Source organism: Podarcis vaucheri, assembly GCF_965113315.1.
Source record: "Podarcis vaucheri genome assembly, chromosome: 3".
Lineage (NCBI taxonomy): Eukaryota > Metazoa > Chordata > Lepidosauria > Squamata > Lacertidae > Podarcis > Podarcis vaucheri.
This window is the reverse complement of record NC_138761.1, coordinates 5,337,650-5,351,423: the sequence shown is the minus strand read 5'-3', so window position 1 is coordinate 5,351,423 and position 13,774 is coordinate 5,337,650. Positions and strand designations below refer to the sequence as shown.

The 13,774-nt window shown below is 48.1% G+C and overlaps 1 protein-coding gene across 3 annotated transcripts in view; it reads right to left on the bottom strand.

The window, feature by feature from the left end:
- The window catches only part of MSRA (methionine sulfoxide reductase A), a 216,712-nt gene extending 207,638 nt beyond the window's left edge, over nt 1-9,074 (bottom strand). The window contains exon 1 of one of the 3 annotated variants that reach the window (XM_082217948.1): nt 8,844-9,074. In XM_082217948.1, the coding sequence (XP_082074074.1) occupies nt 8,844-9,048 (205 nt within the window). In that variant the 5' untranslated portion in view covers nt 9,049-9,074. The remainder of the gene's footprint in view (nt 1-8,843) is intronic. The other 2 variants (XM_082217947.1, XM_082217946.1) reach the window with 2 other exon arrangements.
- Nucleotides 9,075-13,774: the final 4,700 nt, after the last annotated feature.

Genomic DNA, 13,774 nt, shown 5'->3' with positions numbered 1-13,774 from the left:
TGTCATGTCACTGCCCTTACAGAAGGCATGCTGGCTGTGCTTCAGCGAAGCTTCTCCTTCTACAGTGGTACCTCGGGTTACATACGCTTCAGGTTACAGACGCTTCAGGTTACAGACTGCTAACCCAGAAATAGTGCTTCAGGTTAAGAACTTTGCTTCAGGATGAGAACAGAAATCGTGTTCCGGCGGCGTGGCGGCAGCAGGAGGCCCCACTAGCTAAAGTGGTGCTTCAGGTTAAGAACAGTTTCAGGTTAAGTACGGACCTCCGGAACGAAATAAGTACTTAACCCGTGGTACCACTGTATATGCTTGGTTATTTTATCTTCAGCAATACCTCCCACCAGTTTTCCTGGAACAGACATTAAGTTAGGTAAAGGTAAAGGTACCCCTGACCATTAGGTCCAGTCGTGACCGACTCTGGGGTTGTGGCACTCATCTCGCTTTATTGGCCGAGGGAGCTAGTGTACAGCTTCCGGGTCATGTGGCCAGCAGGACAAAGCCACTTCTGGCGAACCAGAGCAGCGCACGGAAACGCCGTTTACCTTCCCGCCAGAGCGGTACCTATTTATCTACTTGCACTTTGACGTGCTTTCGAACTGCTAGGTTGGCAAGAGCCAGGGACCGAGCAACGGGAGCTCACCCCATCATGGGGATTCAAACCGCCGACCTTCTGATCGGCAAGTCCTAGGCTCTGTGGTTTAACCCAAAGCGCCACCCGCATCCCTTTAAGGGAGACATTAAGTTAACCAGTCCGTAATTTCCTGGATCCACCCCCACCAGCCAATTCCAACAGTTACTTTAACGTTTGCACATAACACTGTACAGTTTCACAATCTGAAGGGTTCATGTTCTGGCTTCAGAAAAGTATCAATGCTTCCATGAAAGATTGCATTAATTGCAGGAAACAGTATGCTGCAATAGGGAAGACTTCAGTCTTAGACACGGACACCCAAATGGAAAAACGGGTTTCAAACCCCTGCTCAGCCACAATATTTTACTGGCTTGCTCTAGATTGCATTCCAGCCCCCAGACAACTTCACACAGCACTTCAAGGAGCTGTAAGACAGCATGAGAGACGATATTTAACCCCGGGGAAGCGCAACGGACAATTCCCAAGGGGAGAAGAAGCCATGCCACTAAAATGCATATCTCCAATTCCCAACACACAAGGGTAGTTGAGAAGGACACCGTGGCTGATGGCGTCAGAGGCCACCAAAAAGACAAGACGCATCAGCAGGGTCATCTTCTTCTCTCCTTCTCTCAGTACAGATAATCAGGTACAGTGGTACCTCAGGTTACAGACGCTTCAGGTTCCTGACTCCGCTAACCAAGAAATAGTACCTCAGGTTAAGAACTTTGCTTCAGGATGAGAACAGAAATTGTGCTCTGGCGGCGCGGTGGCAGCAGGAGGCCCCATTAGCTAAAGTGGTACCTCAAGTTAAGAACAGTTTCAGGTTAAGAATGGACCTCCAGAACAAATTAAGTTCTTAATCAGAGGTGCCACTGTATTGACTTGTATGTGGCTAATTGTATGTACCGTACTTTTCCGTGTATAAGACAAGGGTGGTTTTTTTACTGAAAAATGATGTTAAAAATTGGGGCTCATTTTATACACGGATAGTGCACAGGGGGGACGTGGTTTTGGTTGCTGCCACGATGCGGAGACTGCCAGCGTCTATTTGGTGTGTTATTGGTGGCTGCGGCAAGGGCTGGTGTTGACTGGCTGTCACTGCGGCATTAGGGCGGGTGAATGGTGGCTTGTGCCAGCACGGGGACATATTTTAGGTGGCTTCTACGATGCGTGCGGGTGAGTGATTTCCTACAACCCCCTCCCCCTAAAAAAGCTCAACAACTCAGGGCAATCTCCTCCATTTTCTTAATTTTGCGTCCCCCAAAATAGGGGGCATCTTACATACGGGGGCGTGTTATAGACGGAAAAATATGGTAAGCCACTCTGGGAGCCTTTTCAGCTGAAGAGCAGGGTACAAATGCTAATAATAATAGTAGTAGTAATAGTAACAAATTGTCCAGAAACGCAAAGTAAGTTTCCATCCTCAAACCATGCATAGAAGTAGCCTTTTACAGTCATACCTCGGGTTGAAATACCTTCGGGATGAGTATTTTCGGGTTGCGTTCCGCGGCAACCCTTAAGTAACGGAACATGTTACTTCCGGGTTTTGCCGCTCACGCATGCGCAGACGGTCAAAATGACGTCACGCACATGCACGGAAGCGGCGAATCGCGACCCGCAGGCGCGGGTTGCGTTCGCTTCAGGGCTCCGGAATGGATTCCGTTCGCATCCAGAGGTACCACTGTACCAGGATCCCTGGGGAAGGATAGGCTGCTAGCTGCCATAGGAGAGCCACAGTTGAAACTGAACAGTGTGGCCAAGTCATAGCACCCTCAGAAGGGTGGCAAGCAGCTCATTGAGCAGTGAAAGAAACTGATGCAGCAGGGCTAAGTTATTTGAGGTCCCTGCAGGAGCCACTCAACAACCAGCTCTGTGTGAATACAAAGTTTGTTTGTTTGTTTGTTTGACTGATTTACTGTATTTCTATACCACCCTTCATCTGAAGAAAAAGAAGAAGAGAAGAATACCCCACCTATCTGAATGGGGATGAGCTCCCGTTGCTCAGTCCCTGCTCCTGCCAACCTAGCAGTTCGAAAGCACCTCAAAGTGCAAGTAGATAAATAGGTACCGCTCTGGTGGGAAGGTAAACGGCGTTTCCGTGCGCTGCTCTGGTTCACCAGAAGCGGCTTAGTCATGCTGGCCACATGACCCGGAAGCTGTACGCCGGCTCCCTCGGCCAATAAAGCGAGATGAGCGCCGCAACCTCAGAGTCAGTCACGACTGGACCTAATGGTCAGGGGTCCCCTTTACTTTTACCTTTTAATCATAGCCCCACTGTCTTACCTATCGGGAAACAGGAAGCTGTGTTATACCAAGTCAGACTAGCAGTACCCCTAGTTCAGTAGTGTACACTGATTTGACAGTGGCTCTCCAGGGTTTCAGATAGGGAGTCTTTCACACTCCTAGCTGGTGATGCTGCAACTGAGCTATAGACGTTGCCCAATAAAAGCAGGTATTAAAAACCAGGGTTTGTTGTTAGCCTCCTTCTAACAAATTAATGCTTGTATAAATTCCAAATGTTTGTATTCCAAAACATGCACAGAAGGCAAAAACCATTAAAGATTGCCAAACTATGCCTGAAGGGTAGGTAAGAATGTACACTTTAGCCTAAAGTGGTGGTAAAGCTAATTTTAAAATCTGCTCAACCTCAGCAGGCTTAGAAATTATTAGCAGACTTTGAAATGTCAAAACCGTACATGCGCACATGGCAGGGTAGTAGTCCCCTTGAATTCAGCGGGACTTTCACCAAGTAAAGATGCTTAGGGTGTCACTGGGACAATGTACATTTGGCTACCTATCAGCACAAACTTACGTCAGTGTTCTTCATTTGTGTGCAAACTAGCTGCAGACCTTGCACAACTCGCAGGTAAGCTGAGCTTGTTTTTGTTTTGACGAACTCAAGCCAGCTCAGCCCTTGGGAAACTTCTGATACCACAGCCTGGGAAACCGCAAAGAAGGAGGAACCGAGCAGATCAACCGCAAAGAGGAAATATCACTTTCAAAGCAGGAAAAAGAGAAATGAGGCTGGAAATGAGCTGCCTAAATAGCTAGAGCTGGTTGATCCACAGTACTAGGCTCAGTTAATATAAGTATCTTTTATTATTATTCATTAGCAGCTCTGCATACCAAAGAAGTGACTCAGATCTGTGAAGTGGCAGCACTTTCTATTCACAGCAGCAGACATCAGGTCCATACTGATAACCGCAAGTGAACAGAGTTTCTTCATCCCTGGGGTACGGGAGAAGCGGAGAATCTCGAGGGAGAATTTGAATAAAAAGAAGGAAGCAAACCCAGTAACCGCTGTGGACAAGGCATATTATAATGTTATCTCTGGCACAGCTATTTTGTTATTGATAACCTCAGAAAAGCTTTTAGTATGGTTTGTTAAGCCATATCAGAAATTCATCCCTCAATTGCAGTACATGAAACACTGTCCTTTAAAAAATGTAAACACAACCTTTGGGAAATTGGAGATAACAGATCCTTTTAAGAGATTCTCCCTCTTTGGCGTACATAACCATTTTATTCATGGATAAACATTTTCCACAGGTTTCTGAAAGGCTGGTCTTGCTGCCACTGTTAATAAACTACAGAAGCTATAGGACTGCACCTTCGTCCCCAGTACAGGACCAGATTTTCAGCAATAAGAGAATTTACACCAGTGTTGCTGCATAGGCTTCCTTGCTCAGCAAGGAAGCAGCACACTTTGATAAACCAGTTTCTCAGCTTAATCTGCCTCACAGGGAAGTTGTGAGAAAAATGAAGTAATACCCTGCAAACAATCTTGACATAGAGTGCAGGAAAGATTTCAAAATTATTAATCTCTGCTCCATAGACCCCAGGATGTTTTGATAAAGTGTCCAGAAGCAGAAGAGGCTAGGGCCAGGTCTTCTGTATCTTTAACTGGCCCACAGAAGAGGGAATTCCGGGAGGTGCAGTTTTCCTAACCCTTCCAAAACTCCCTCTTCTAAACGCAATCCTCCATCTTCCTCTAATCCCAGCTACTATTTGAAGAACCGATCAGCTTCTGTATTTTATTCGAGGGCCTTCCCAAGCCTTGACAGCCAGGCACTGAAGAACGCCCTTGTGTCAAGTTATTTTGTTCCATAATCTGGAATACAGTGGTGCCTCGCAAGACGAAAAGAATCCGTTCTGTGATTCTCTTCGTCTAGCGGTTTTTTCGTCTTGCGAAGCAAGCCCATTGACGGATTAGCGGATTAGCGCTATTAGCGGCTTATCTGCTGATCGGATCAGCTGATAAGCGGCTTAGCAGCTTAGAAAAAGGGGGGGGAAGGGGAAAAAACTAGCAGGAACTCGCAAGACATTGTCGTCTTGCGAAGCAAGCCCATAGGAAATTCATTTTGCGAAGCACCTCCAAAACGGAAAACTCTTTTGTCTAGCGAGTTTTCCGTCTTGCGAGGCATTCGTCTTGCGGGGCACCACTGTAAATTCTCAGAGTAACACACCAGCATCATTCTCAGAATAAAGATCTTCTCCATTTTCTTGTGGTCAGGTTCATGAATATGCAATCTGCTGAATACGTCTCTTTTACGCCTTCTTTGCAATCAAGGGATTGCCAGTTGGGCAAACGTGTCCACCCCTCAAGTGAGGCTGTTCCCCAGCAACCTGGCTTTTATTGCTGGGGGGGGGGGACCCTTCTGGTGAGATACTTCGGCTTACAAGCCCATCTGAATCCTTCTGGGGTGGGGATCCAGTTTTGCACAATAAAGCTTCGGGCCCATGCACACCGCAGTGTGAGAGGAATGTTAAGCAGCTTTTGAAGAACTCCAGGGATTGGGGGGGGCGGCTTTCAGGTGAAAGTGCTGGCTAATGAATATTGTGTGTGGTACTTAGGAGGTGATAAGACAGTGTTGGGTTTTGAGGACTCCCAGGAGCTGTGTTTCTCTGACAGCCAATCAGGCCATCTGAAATGCATACATATTGGATACCGTTCATCTACCAAAGATTATTTGCACGCTTTTGACATATTGCTTCTTTTCCAGAAGTCACATGAAGAATTTCCACCCAAGTATCAGTTGCATTATCCCTGCATCATTTCACCCGAAGTATAAACAGACAAAAAACTAACACATCTCTGATTCTGGTTGTTGTTGCTATAAATTTCAGTGGAGAATACACTGTAGGGTACAGGCACATTGCACGAGAGAACAGTTCTTTTTTTTAAAAAAAGGGGGAGGGAACACTTCTATAAACTTCTATCATGCCATCTCATACTTGCCTTTCCTGGGGGGATGCAGGTGGCACTGTGGTCTAAACCACCAAACCTCTTGGGCTTGCCGATTATAAAGTCGGCAGTTCGAATCCACATGACAGGGTGAGCTCCCATTGCTCTGTCCCAGCTCCTGCCAACCTAGCAGTTCGAAACCATACCAGTGCAAGTAAATAAATAGGTACCGCTGCGGCATGAAAGCAAACGCTGTTTCTGTGCGCTCTGACACTTGTCATGGTGTTCCATGCTCCAGAGGTGGTTTAGTCATGCTGGCCACATGACCCAGAAAGCTGTCTGGAGACAAACGCCAGCTCCTTCAGTCTGTAAGCAGATATAAGCACTGCACCCATAGCCAAATTCAACTGGACTAAACCATCCAGGGTCCTGTACTTTTACCTCACTTTGCTCACCTTTTCTCTAAACTAAAAAGTTGCACACGCTGCAACCTTTCCGCATAGCAGAGTCGCTCCATCCACTTGATCATTTGGGTGGTCCTTTTCTGAACCTTTTTCAACTATACAATATCCTTTTTGAGGTGAGGTGGCCAGAACTGTACTTGTTGTTGTCCGACTCTTCGTGACCCCATGGACCAGAGCACACCAGGCACTCCTGTCTTCCACCAGGGGGGTCCCTGACTGGATCCAGCAGAGCTATTCTTACCCTTCTGGAGCCAATATGTGAACTGAAACACAGATAGCTTTTGAAATTTACATGTCTTTGCATTTTGTAATGCAGTTCTTTAGCCATGACCCCCTGGACCAGAGCACTCCAGGCACTTCTGTCTTCCACTGCCTCCCGCAGTTTGGTCAAACTCATGCTGGTAGCTTCAAGAACACTGTCCCACCATCTCGTCCTCTGTCGTCCCCTTCTCCTTGTGCCCTCCATCTTTCCCAACATCAGGGTCTTTTCCAGGGAGTTTTCTCTTCTCATGAGGTGGCCAAAGTCTTGGAGCCTCAGCTTCAGGATCTGTCCTTCCAGTGAGCACTCAGGGCTGATTTCCTTCAGAATGGAGAGGTTTGATCTTCTTGCAGTCCATGGGACTCTCCAGCACCATAATTCAAAAGCATCCATTCTTCGGCGATCAGCCTTCTTTATGGTCCAGCTCTCACTTCCATACATCCCTACTGGGAAAACCATAGCTTTAACTATACGGACCTTTGTTGGCAAGGTGATGTCTCTGCTTTTTAAGATAATACGCCAAATGCAGTCGCACCATAAATTTCTACAACAGCATTATGATATCATTTTATTTTCAATTCCTCTCCCAATTCATAGCATGGAATTTGCCTTTCTCACAGCCACCGCACACTGGGGTTAACACCTTCAGTAGAGCTATCTACTATGATCCCAAGGTCATGCTCCTAGTCTGTCACCTCTGGTTCAGTCCCCATGAGCCTGCGCAGTAAGCCTGCAACTTATAAGGGTGGCTATGTTCAGCCGCTTGCTCCTAAAGCCAAAATCATGTATAGTCAAAACCCTCTGGGTTCAGTGGTGCGTGGGATTGCCAATGTTATTTTCCTGAGAACCCTGCCCCTTAAAAAAAAATAGCTATTTTTTGCCCTGTGCGTAAATCTGAATGCACACAAATTAAATGTATGTAAATGGTGGGCTAGGGACGTGGGTGGCGCTGTGGGTTAAACCACAGGGCCTAGGACTTGCCGATCAGAAGGTTGGCGCTTTGAATCCCCACGACGGGGTGAGCTCCCCTTGCTTGGTCCCTGCTCCTGCCAACCTTGTAGTTCAAAAGCACCTCAAAGTGCAAGTAGATAAATAGGTACCGCTCCAGCGGGAAGGTAAACAGTGTTTCCGTGCACTGCTCTGGTTCGCCAGAAGCGGCTTAGTCATGCTGGCCACATGACCCGGAAGCTGTATGCCGGCTCCCTCGGCCAATAAAGCAAGATGAACGCCGCAATCCCAGAGTTGGCCACGACTGAACCTAATGGTCAGGGGTCGCTTTACCTTTACCTAAATGGTGGGCTTACTCTATGTCAAATTAAGATTTTTTTTCACCCTGCACTTATTTACAAAGAACTGCATATGCCATTTTACCACCCATTCACTGACCCCGAACAACTTAACACCCCTCTGCAAACTTGGGCCACCCCTCCGCTGCCTTCCCAACTCCAAGAGAACATTTCATGCAATGTGTCTTTTTAGGTACTTTTCATTAGAGCACGTCTTCTTTTTGCAAATAAAGGGGGAGGAAAGCAGGTATTTTATTGTAATGACATGTTTATTTTATGTACAATGGCATTATGGTAACGTATTGCTTTTAGATGTTTCTATTTTAGCTGTAAGCCACCTCAAGTTCTTCAGGGGAAAAGGCAGGGTATGTATGTATAAATATTTTCCCCCAACAGTCAGTTGCAACCCTTAACTTTCCAAAGCCAGAGGTGTGCAAGGAAGTATAACTGGAAAACCGCCTTATGCAAGCTGTGAGTGAGATGGAATGCCCTTTATTGGAGCAAAGCCTGGGGATAGCTCAGTCACTAGAGCAGGAGACTCTCAGTCTCGTGGGTTCGAGCCCCAAAGTGGGGAAAACGGATCCCTACATTGTAAAGGGGTTGGACTAGATGACCCCCGTGGTCCATTCCAACTCTACGTGAAAATCATTGCTCCAGCTGCGAAACAGCCAACCTAAAGCGACCTATGCACCGCCTAAGATTGCAGAGACCCACGCGGAGCATGCGCACTGGGGCTTGGCTTCTCCCTGGGAGAGGCGGGCCAAGAGGCGCGCATGCTCCCTCCGAACACCACCGCGCGAGGTCCCCGACCCACCTCCTTAGGGCGCAGGCGCCGAGCGCAGCCGGGGAGAGCTCGCGCATGCGCCACAGTCTTGAGAATAACGTCTCCCTCACGAGCTGCGCTCTCTCTCACCAGCGACTCGAGGCGCATGCGCGGCCTTCTCCTTCGCTCTCACTCGAGGCGCCCGGCTCCCCTCAGGAGGCCGCTTTTTAGTCTTATCTCTCTCCGCTCACTTACCCAGGAGGCGCACAAGGCTCCGGCTCCGGCCGGGCAGGACCTCTCGTTCACCGGCTGCCTTGAAGGCAGAAGAGGCGGCTTCTCCCATGGCTGCGAAAGCGAGGAAGAGTCTGCGGAGGCCGACGGAACTCATCGCCCCTCCCCCCACCCCATAAACTGGGGCAAAAGGGACGGAGAGGCGGCGGCCATCAGGCGGCGCGCGCATGCGCCGGGACGGAACCCCTGTCGCGAGGCTCGGGTGGGGGGGGGAGGGCACGTGGTCAGCGGCTGGGCGCGAGCGATGGGGAGTCACGTGCCCCTGGAGAGGAAAGGTGCAGTTGCGCACGCGCGGGCGGGAACTTACCTTGCATAATATTGGGGGTGTTTTTTAACGCCTATGGGGGGGAGGAGGAGGGGCGGGCAATGGATCGAATTACGTTGCAAACCTCCCCGCGGTGGTCGGTACAGAAATGCAATTGATGATCATAAAATTAATTATCAATAATAATGCTTGTTGTTTAATGCTAATTCGATATTAATTTATTATGTCTGCTGCATCAGAGGCTAAGGCCCGAATTAATGGATTCAAGTTGCAAGGAGGGAGATTCTGACCAAACCTTGCCCAAGCAGGTGTGATGGCAAGGGGCAGAACTGAGTTATCTGTGACACAATTGGTTAGTTAAGTATTTTTATTTATTTACCTGATTTGGGAGGCAGCTCCCCGCTACACCCATGTGTGATGGTAGTAAACGGTTAAAAAGATAAAGGATCCCTGGACGGTTAAGTCCAGTCAGAGGTGACTACAGTCATACCTTGGGTTGAGTGCGTTTGAGTTGCGCTCCGCAGCAACCCGGAAGTAACAGAGCACGCTACTTCCGGGTTTCGCCGCAGACACTCAAAATGACATCATGCGCAGAAGCAGCAAAACGCAACCCGCAGGCGTGCCATCGCAGCTTACGTTGCGTTCAGGATGCGAACGGGGCTCTGGAACGGATCCCATTCGCATCCCAAGGTACCACTGTATGAGGTTGCGGCGCTTGTCTCCCTTTCAGGCTGAGGGAGCCGGCGTTTGTCCACAGACATCTTGCTGGGTCACGTGGCCAGCAGGACTAAACCTGCTTCTGGTGCAACCAAACACCGTGATAGAAGCCAGGGTGCACAGAAACGCCATTTACCTTCCCGCTGCAACGGTACCTATTTATCTGGCTCACCCCATTGTGCAGGTTCGAACTGTCAACCTTTTGATCAGCAAGCCCAAAGGCTCTGTGGTTTAGACCACAGTGCCACCCACATAGTAGATGATGCGCTAAATGGGTGCCTGACTCTTGGGAATGGACTGCCTGAGAACATTTTTGTCAGGGGTCGACTTTTCCCCCAAAGAAGGTTTTGTACCTCAGTGACATGAGAGGCAGAAACGCAAAGGGCACAGCTCACCCTAGCATGGCAATGAAGTGATGGGAAGTGCTGTGGTATTTCTGCTTATTGTGCAGCTGATAAAAAAGGCAGTGAAAATCGGGAAAGATAAGACATCAGGAAGAACTTTTTGATGGTATGAGCTCTTCAACAGTGGAATGAATCCCATAAGAGGAGGTGGACTCCTGTTCCATGGAGGTTTTCAAGTAGAGGTTGGATGGCCATTGTCATGTATCATATCTTTGAGCTTCCTACATTGCAAGGGGTTGGACTAGATGGCCATGGGGTCCCTTCCAGCTCTACAGTTCTATTATTCTATTGACTTACAGCATTTATACCCTACCCTTTTCGGCCAAAAACACCATTCAAGTCGGCTTACAGAAAACATGTCCATAGAGGGCTAACAATAATAATACAGTGGTGCCTCACAAGACGAAATTAATCCGTTCCGCGAGTCTCTTCGTCTTGCGGTTTTTTCGTCTTGCGAAGCATGGCTATTAGCAGCTTAGCGGCTATTAACGGCTTAGCGGCTTTAAGAAAAAGGAAACGAACTCGCAAGACGTTTCGTCTTGCGAAGCAAGCCCATAGGGAAATTCGTCTTGCGGAACGACTCAAAAAACAGAAAACTCTTTCGTCTAGCGAGTTTTTCGTCTTGCGAGGCATTCGTCTTGCGGGGCACCACTGTAATAATAAAAATACATGGCACATGAGGAAAAAAAGGAATGGAAGGGAGGAGGAAGGGAAACTACATAAGGCACACAGGTTCCTGAAGTTATAGGCAGTTTCAGTGATGGTTCTGGCTGTCTTCCCCTTGAAAAATAAGCCCCTGTCCTGAAGTACTCTTCGGCTTCCAAACGCCGAAAACCCGGAAATAAATGCTCCGGTTTTCAAACATTTTTCGGAAGCTGAACATCTGACGCAGCTTCCACTTGAGTGCAGGAAGCTCCTGCAACCAATCGAAGCTGCGCCTTGGTTGTCAAACATTTCGGAAGGCGAATGGGCTTCTGGAACAGATTACATGCCACAACCGAGGTTGGACTACACATGCTCAGGCCGCCGTGCCCCAGCGAGCAACGTGGCCGCCAAATCCTGCACCAGCTGAAGTTCCTAAACCGTCTTGGGGGGCAGCACCATGAATAATGCATCACAGTGCTCTATAACATAAGTTACCAGAGCATGGACATCAGTTAAGCTGTCCCCGTCCAGATAGGGGCGCAGCTGAGCCATCAGCAGAAGCTGATGGAAGGCACTCTGCACCACTGGTGCCCCGAGCAAGACTGGAGAATCTATGCCCCCTCAAATAGTTGCTGACTCTCAGCTCCCATCACCCCTAACTGGGCCATGCTGGCTGGGACTGATGCTTATTTATTGATGCTTATTAATGTGATAAAATGTAAGCCACTGTGTGTCTGTCTTCGCTAGAAGAGTGGTACACAGGCACCCTAAACAAACCTTGGGGATCTCCTCTTAACTACAATAACAGCTGGTTTTATTTATTAATAAATAAATAAAGGATCTTAAAGACACAACAAAGTCTTCTGGTACCAGAAAGCATGGGTAGGCAAACGTAAGGCCTTCTAAATCCGGCCTGCGGATAGTCTGGGAATCAGCGTGTTTTTACATGAGTAGAATGTTTGCTTTTATTTAAAATGCATCTCTGGGTTATTTGTGGGGCATAGGAATTTGTTCATTTATATTTTTTTTTTCAAAATATAGTCTGGCCCACCACATGGTCTGAAGGACAGTGGACAGGCCCACAGCTGAAAAAAGTTGCTGACCCCTGCCTTAAAGACTTAACATTTATTATGACATAAGCTGTTATGGAGCAGGGCCCACATCATCGGATGCAACTCCGTTAGATTTTCAGCGTCTTAAAATTATAAGTTGAAGGTTTCCATTCAGTTTATTTATATGCCTAAAGCGGCTTGCGATAAACATATAGCTTGCCATCAATATACATAACATTTGGGGAAGCATGATTTGTTACGAAACATAAACTCAAAACGAAATAAAATCAGCAGCTTAATAAACCTAGGGTAACACTTAGGCACCGTACAATTAGGCGGAGCTGTCTGACATTTGTTCACAAAATGCGTCCCAGCTTTACGGTTGCTGCTGCTGCAACCGCACGTGAGCGAGCAGGCACTGCGTGTCATGTGAACTGGGCCCCCAACTTTTTGCAAATGCTGACGTCTCAATCTTTTCCGCAGCACCAGTGTTACACGGGCTGAAGAGGGGCTCCGTGAGAGTTAGCTGCAGGTGTGCATTTGTTTCACACAGTATGGATTGCTTAATGTGGCCTAAGGATGCTCACAGGCAGATTATGAAGAAAGGTGTAGGCATAACGACATGCATCGTGTAGGTTGTTAGTGTGCGTGACACCGTACTTTCAGAGTTCTGAACGTTACCAAATAGATCATCTCCTTGGGTGGGGTGGGGTGGGGGTCTTCTCCTTCGTCAGGAATTTTTGGTTTTTGCAACAGATTCCCTCAAGCCACCTGGTGGATTTCCAGCATAACTACAGCATCAGGGAGCTATGCCGGCAGCTGAACGCTCCTAGTGACTCTTGTTAATGCCAGTGTTGGTCCCAAAGATTGAGAACAACAGGGCACGTCCCAAGAAAAGAATAAAAATGCCAGAGGGCAGAACTAGCTCCATCCAGGAGGAATCATCCACTGGCTAGTGCCCTGAACCACAGGGTACCTGGCGGCGAGTCCCACAGGTGTACATGATTCCATGGCAGATGCTGTCACAGAGTCCAGCAGTCCAACAAGTCCAAAGTCCAGTCAGGCCAGGTTCCTGCCTCTGTATCCGATCCGATCAGGACACCTATAGGTCAGTCCCACACATGAACAGTCCCAAAGAGCATCTCGTGGTATGTCCCACAGAGGACCTTAGAGTCTTCAAACAAAAACATCTTGGAGGTCCCCGGCCACAGGGAGGTTAGGCTGGCCTCAACCAGAGCCAGGGCTTATTCAGCTTTGGCCCCAATCTGGTGGAACACTCTGTCACAAGAGACTAGGGCCCTACGGGACTTGACATCTTTCCGCAAGGCCTGCAAGACAGAGCTGTTGCACCAGGCCTTTGGCCAGGGCACAGTCTGACCCCCTCCTTTGATAAACTTCACAGAACTCTGGCCCAATGGTCACCATTAATTTGATTTTGAACTGATTTTAGATTGAATTGATTTTAGACTGCTGTATCACTTTACTGTTGTTACCCGCCCTGAGCCCGGCTTTGGCTGGGGAGGGCGGCATATAAATATTATTATTATTATTATTATTATTATTATTATTATTATTATTATTATTATCCAAGCCATGATCCAACCATTGTGGGGAGTTGAGCAGACACAGCACCTCCGCTCTGCTTCCCTTTTATACCTTGCATACTGGTTGCAGCATATGGGCTTGACAAGGAATGCGACTCTCACCTGTCCTGAGCCTACTCCACCGGGGGAATCAGACACCTCCCAGAGCTAGCAAGCCTCACCTGGCCAGCTACTGAGCTGGGCTGTGAGCCCTTGGCTGCTTCAGCCT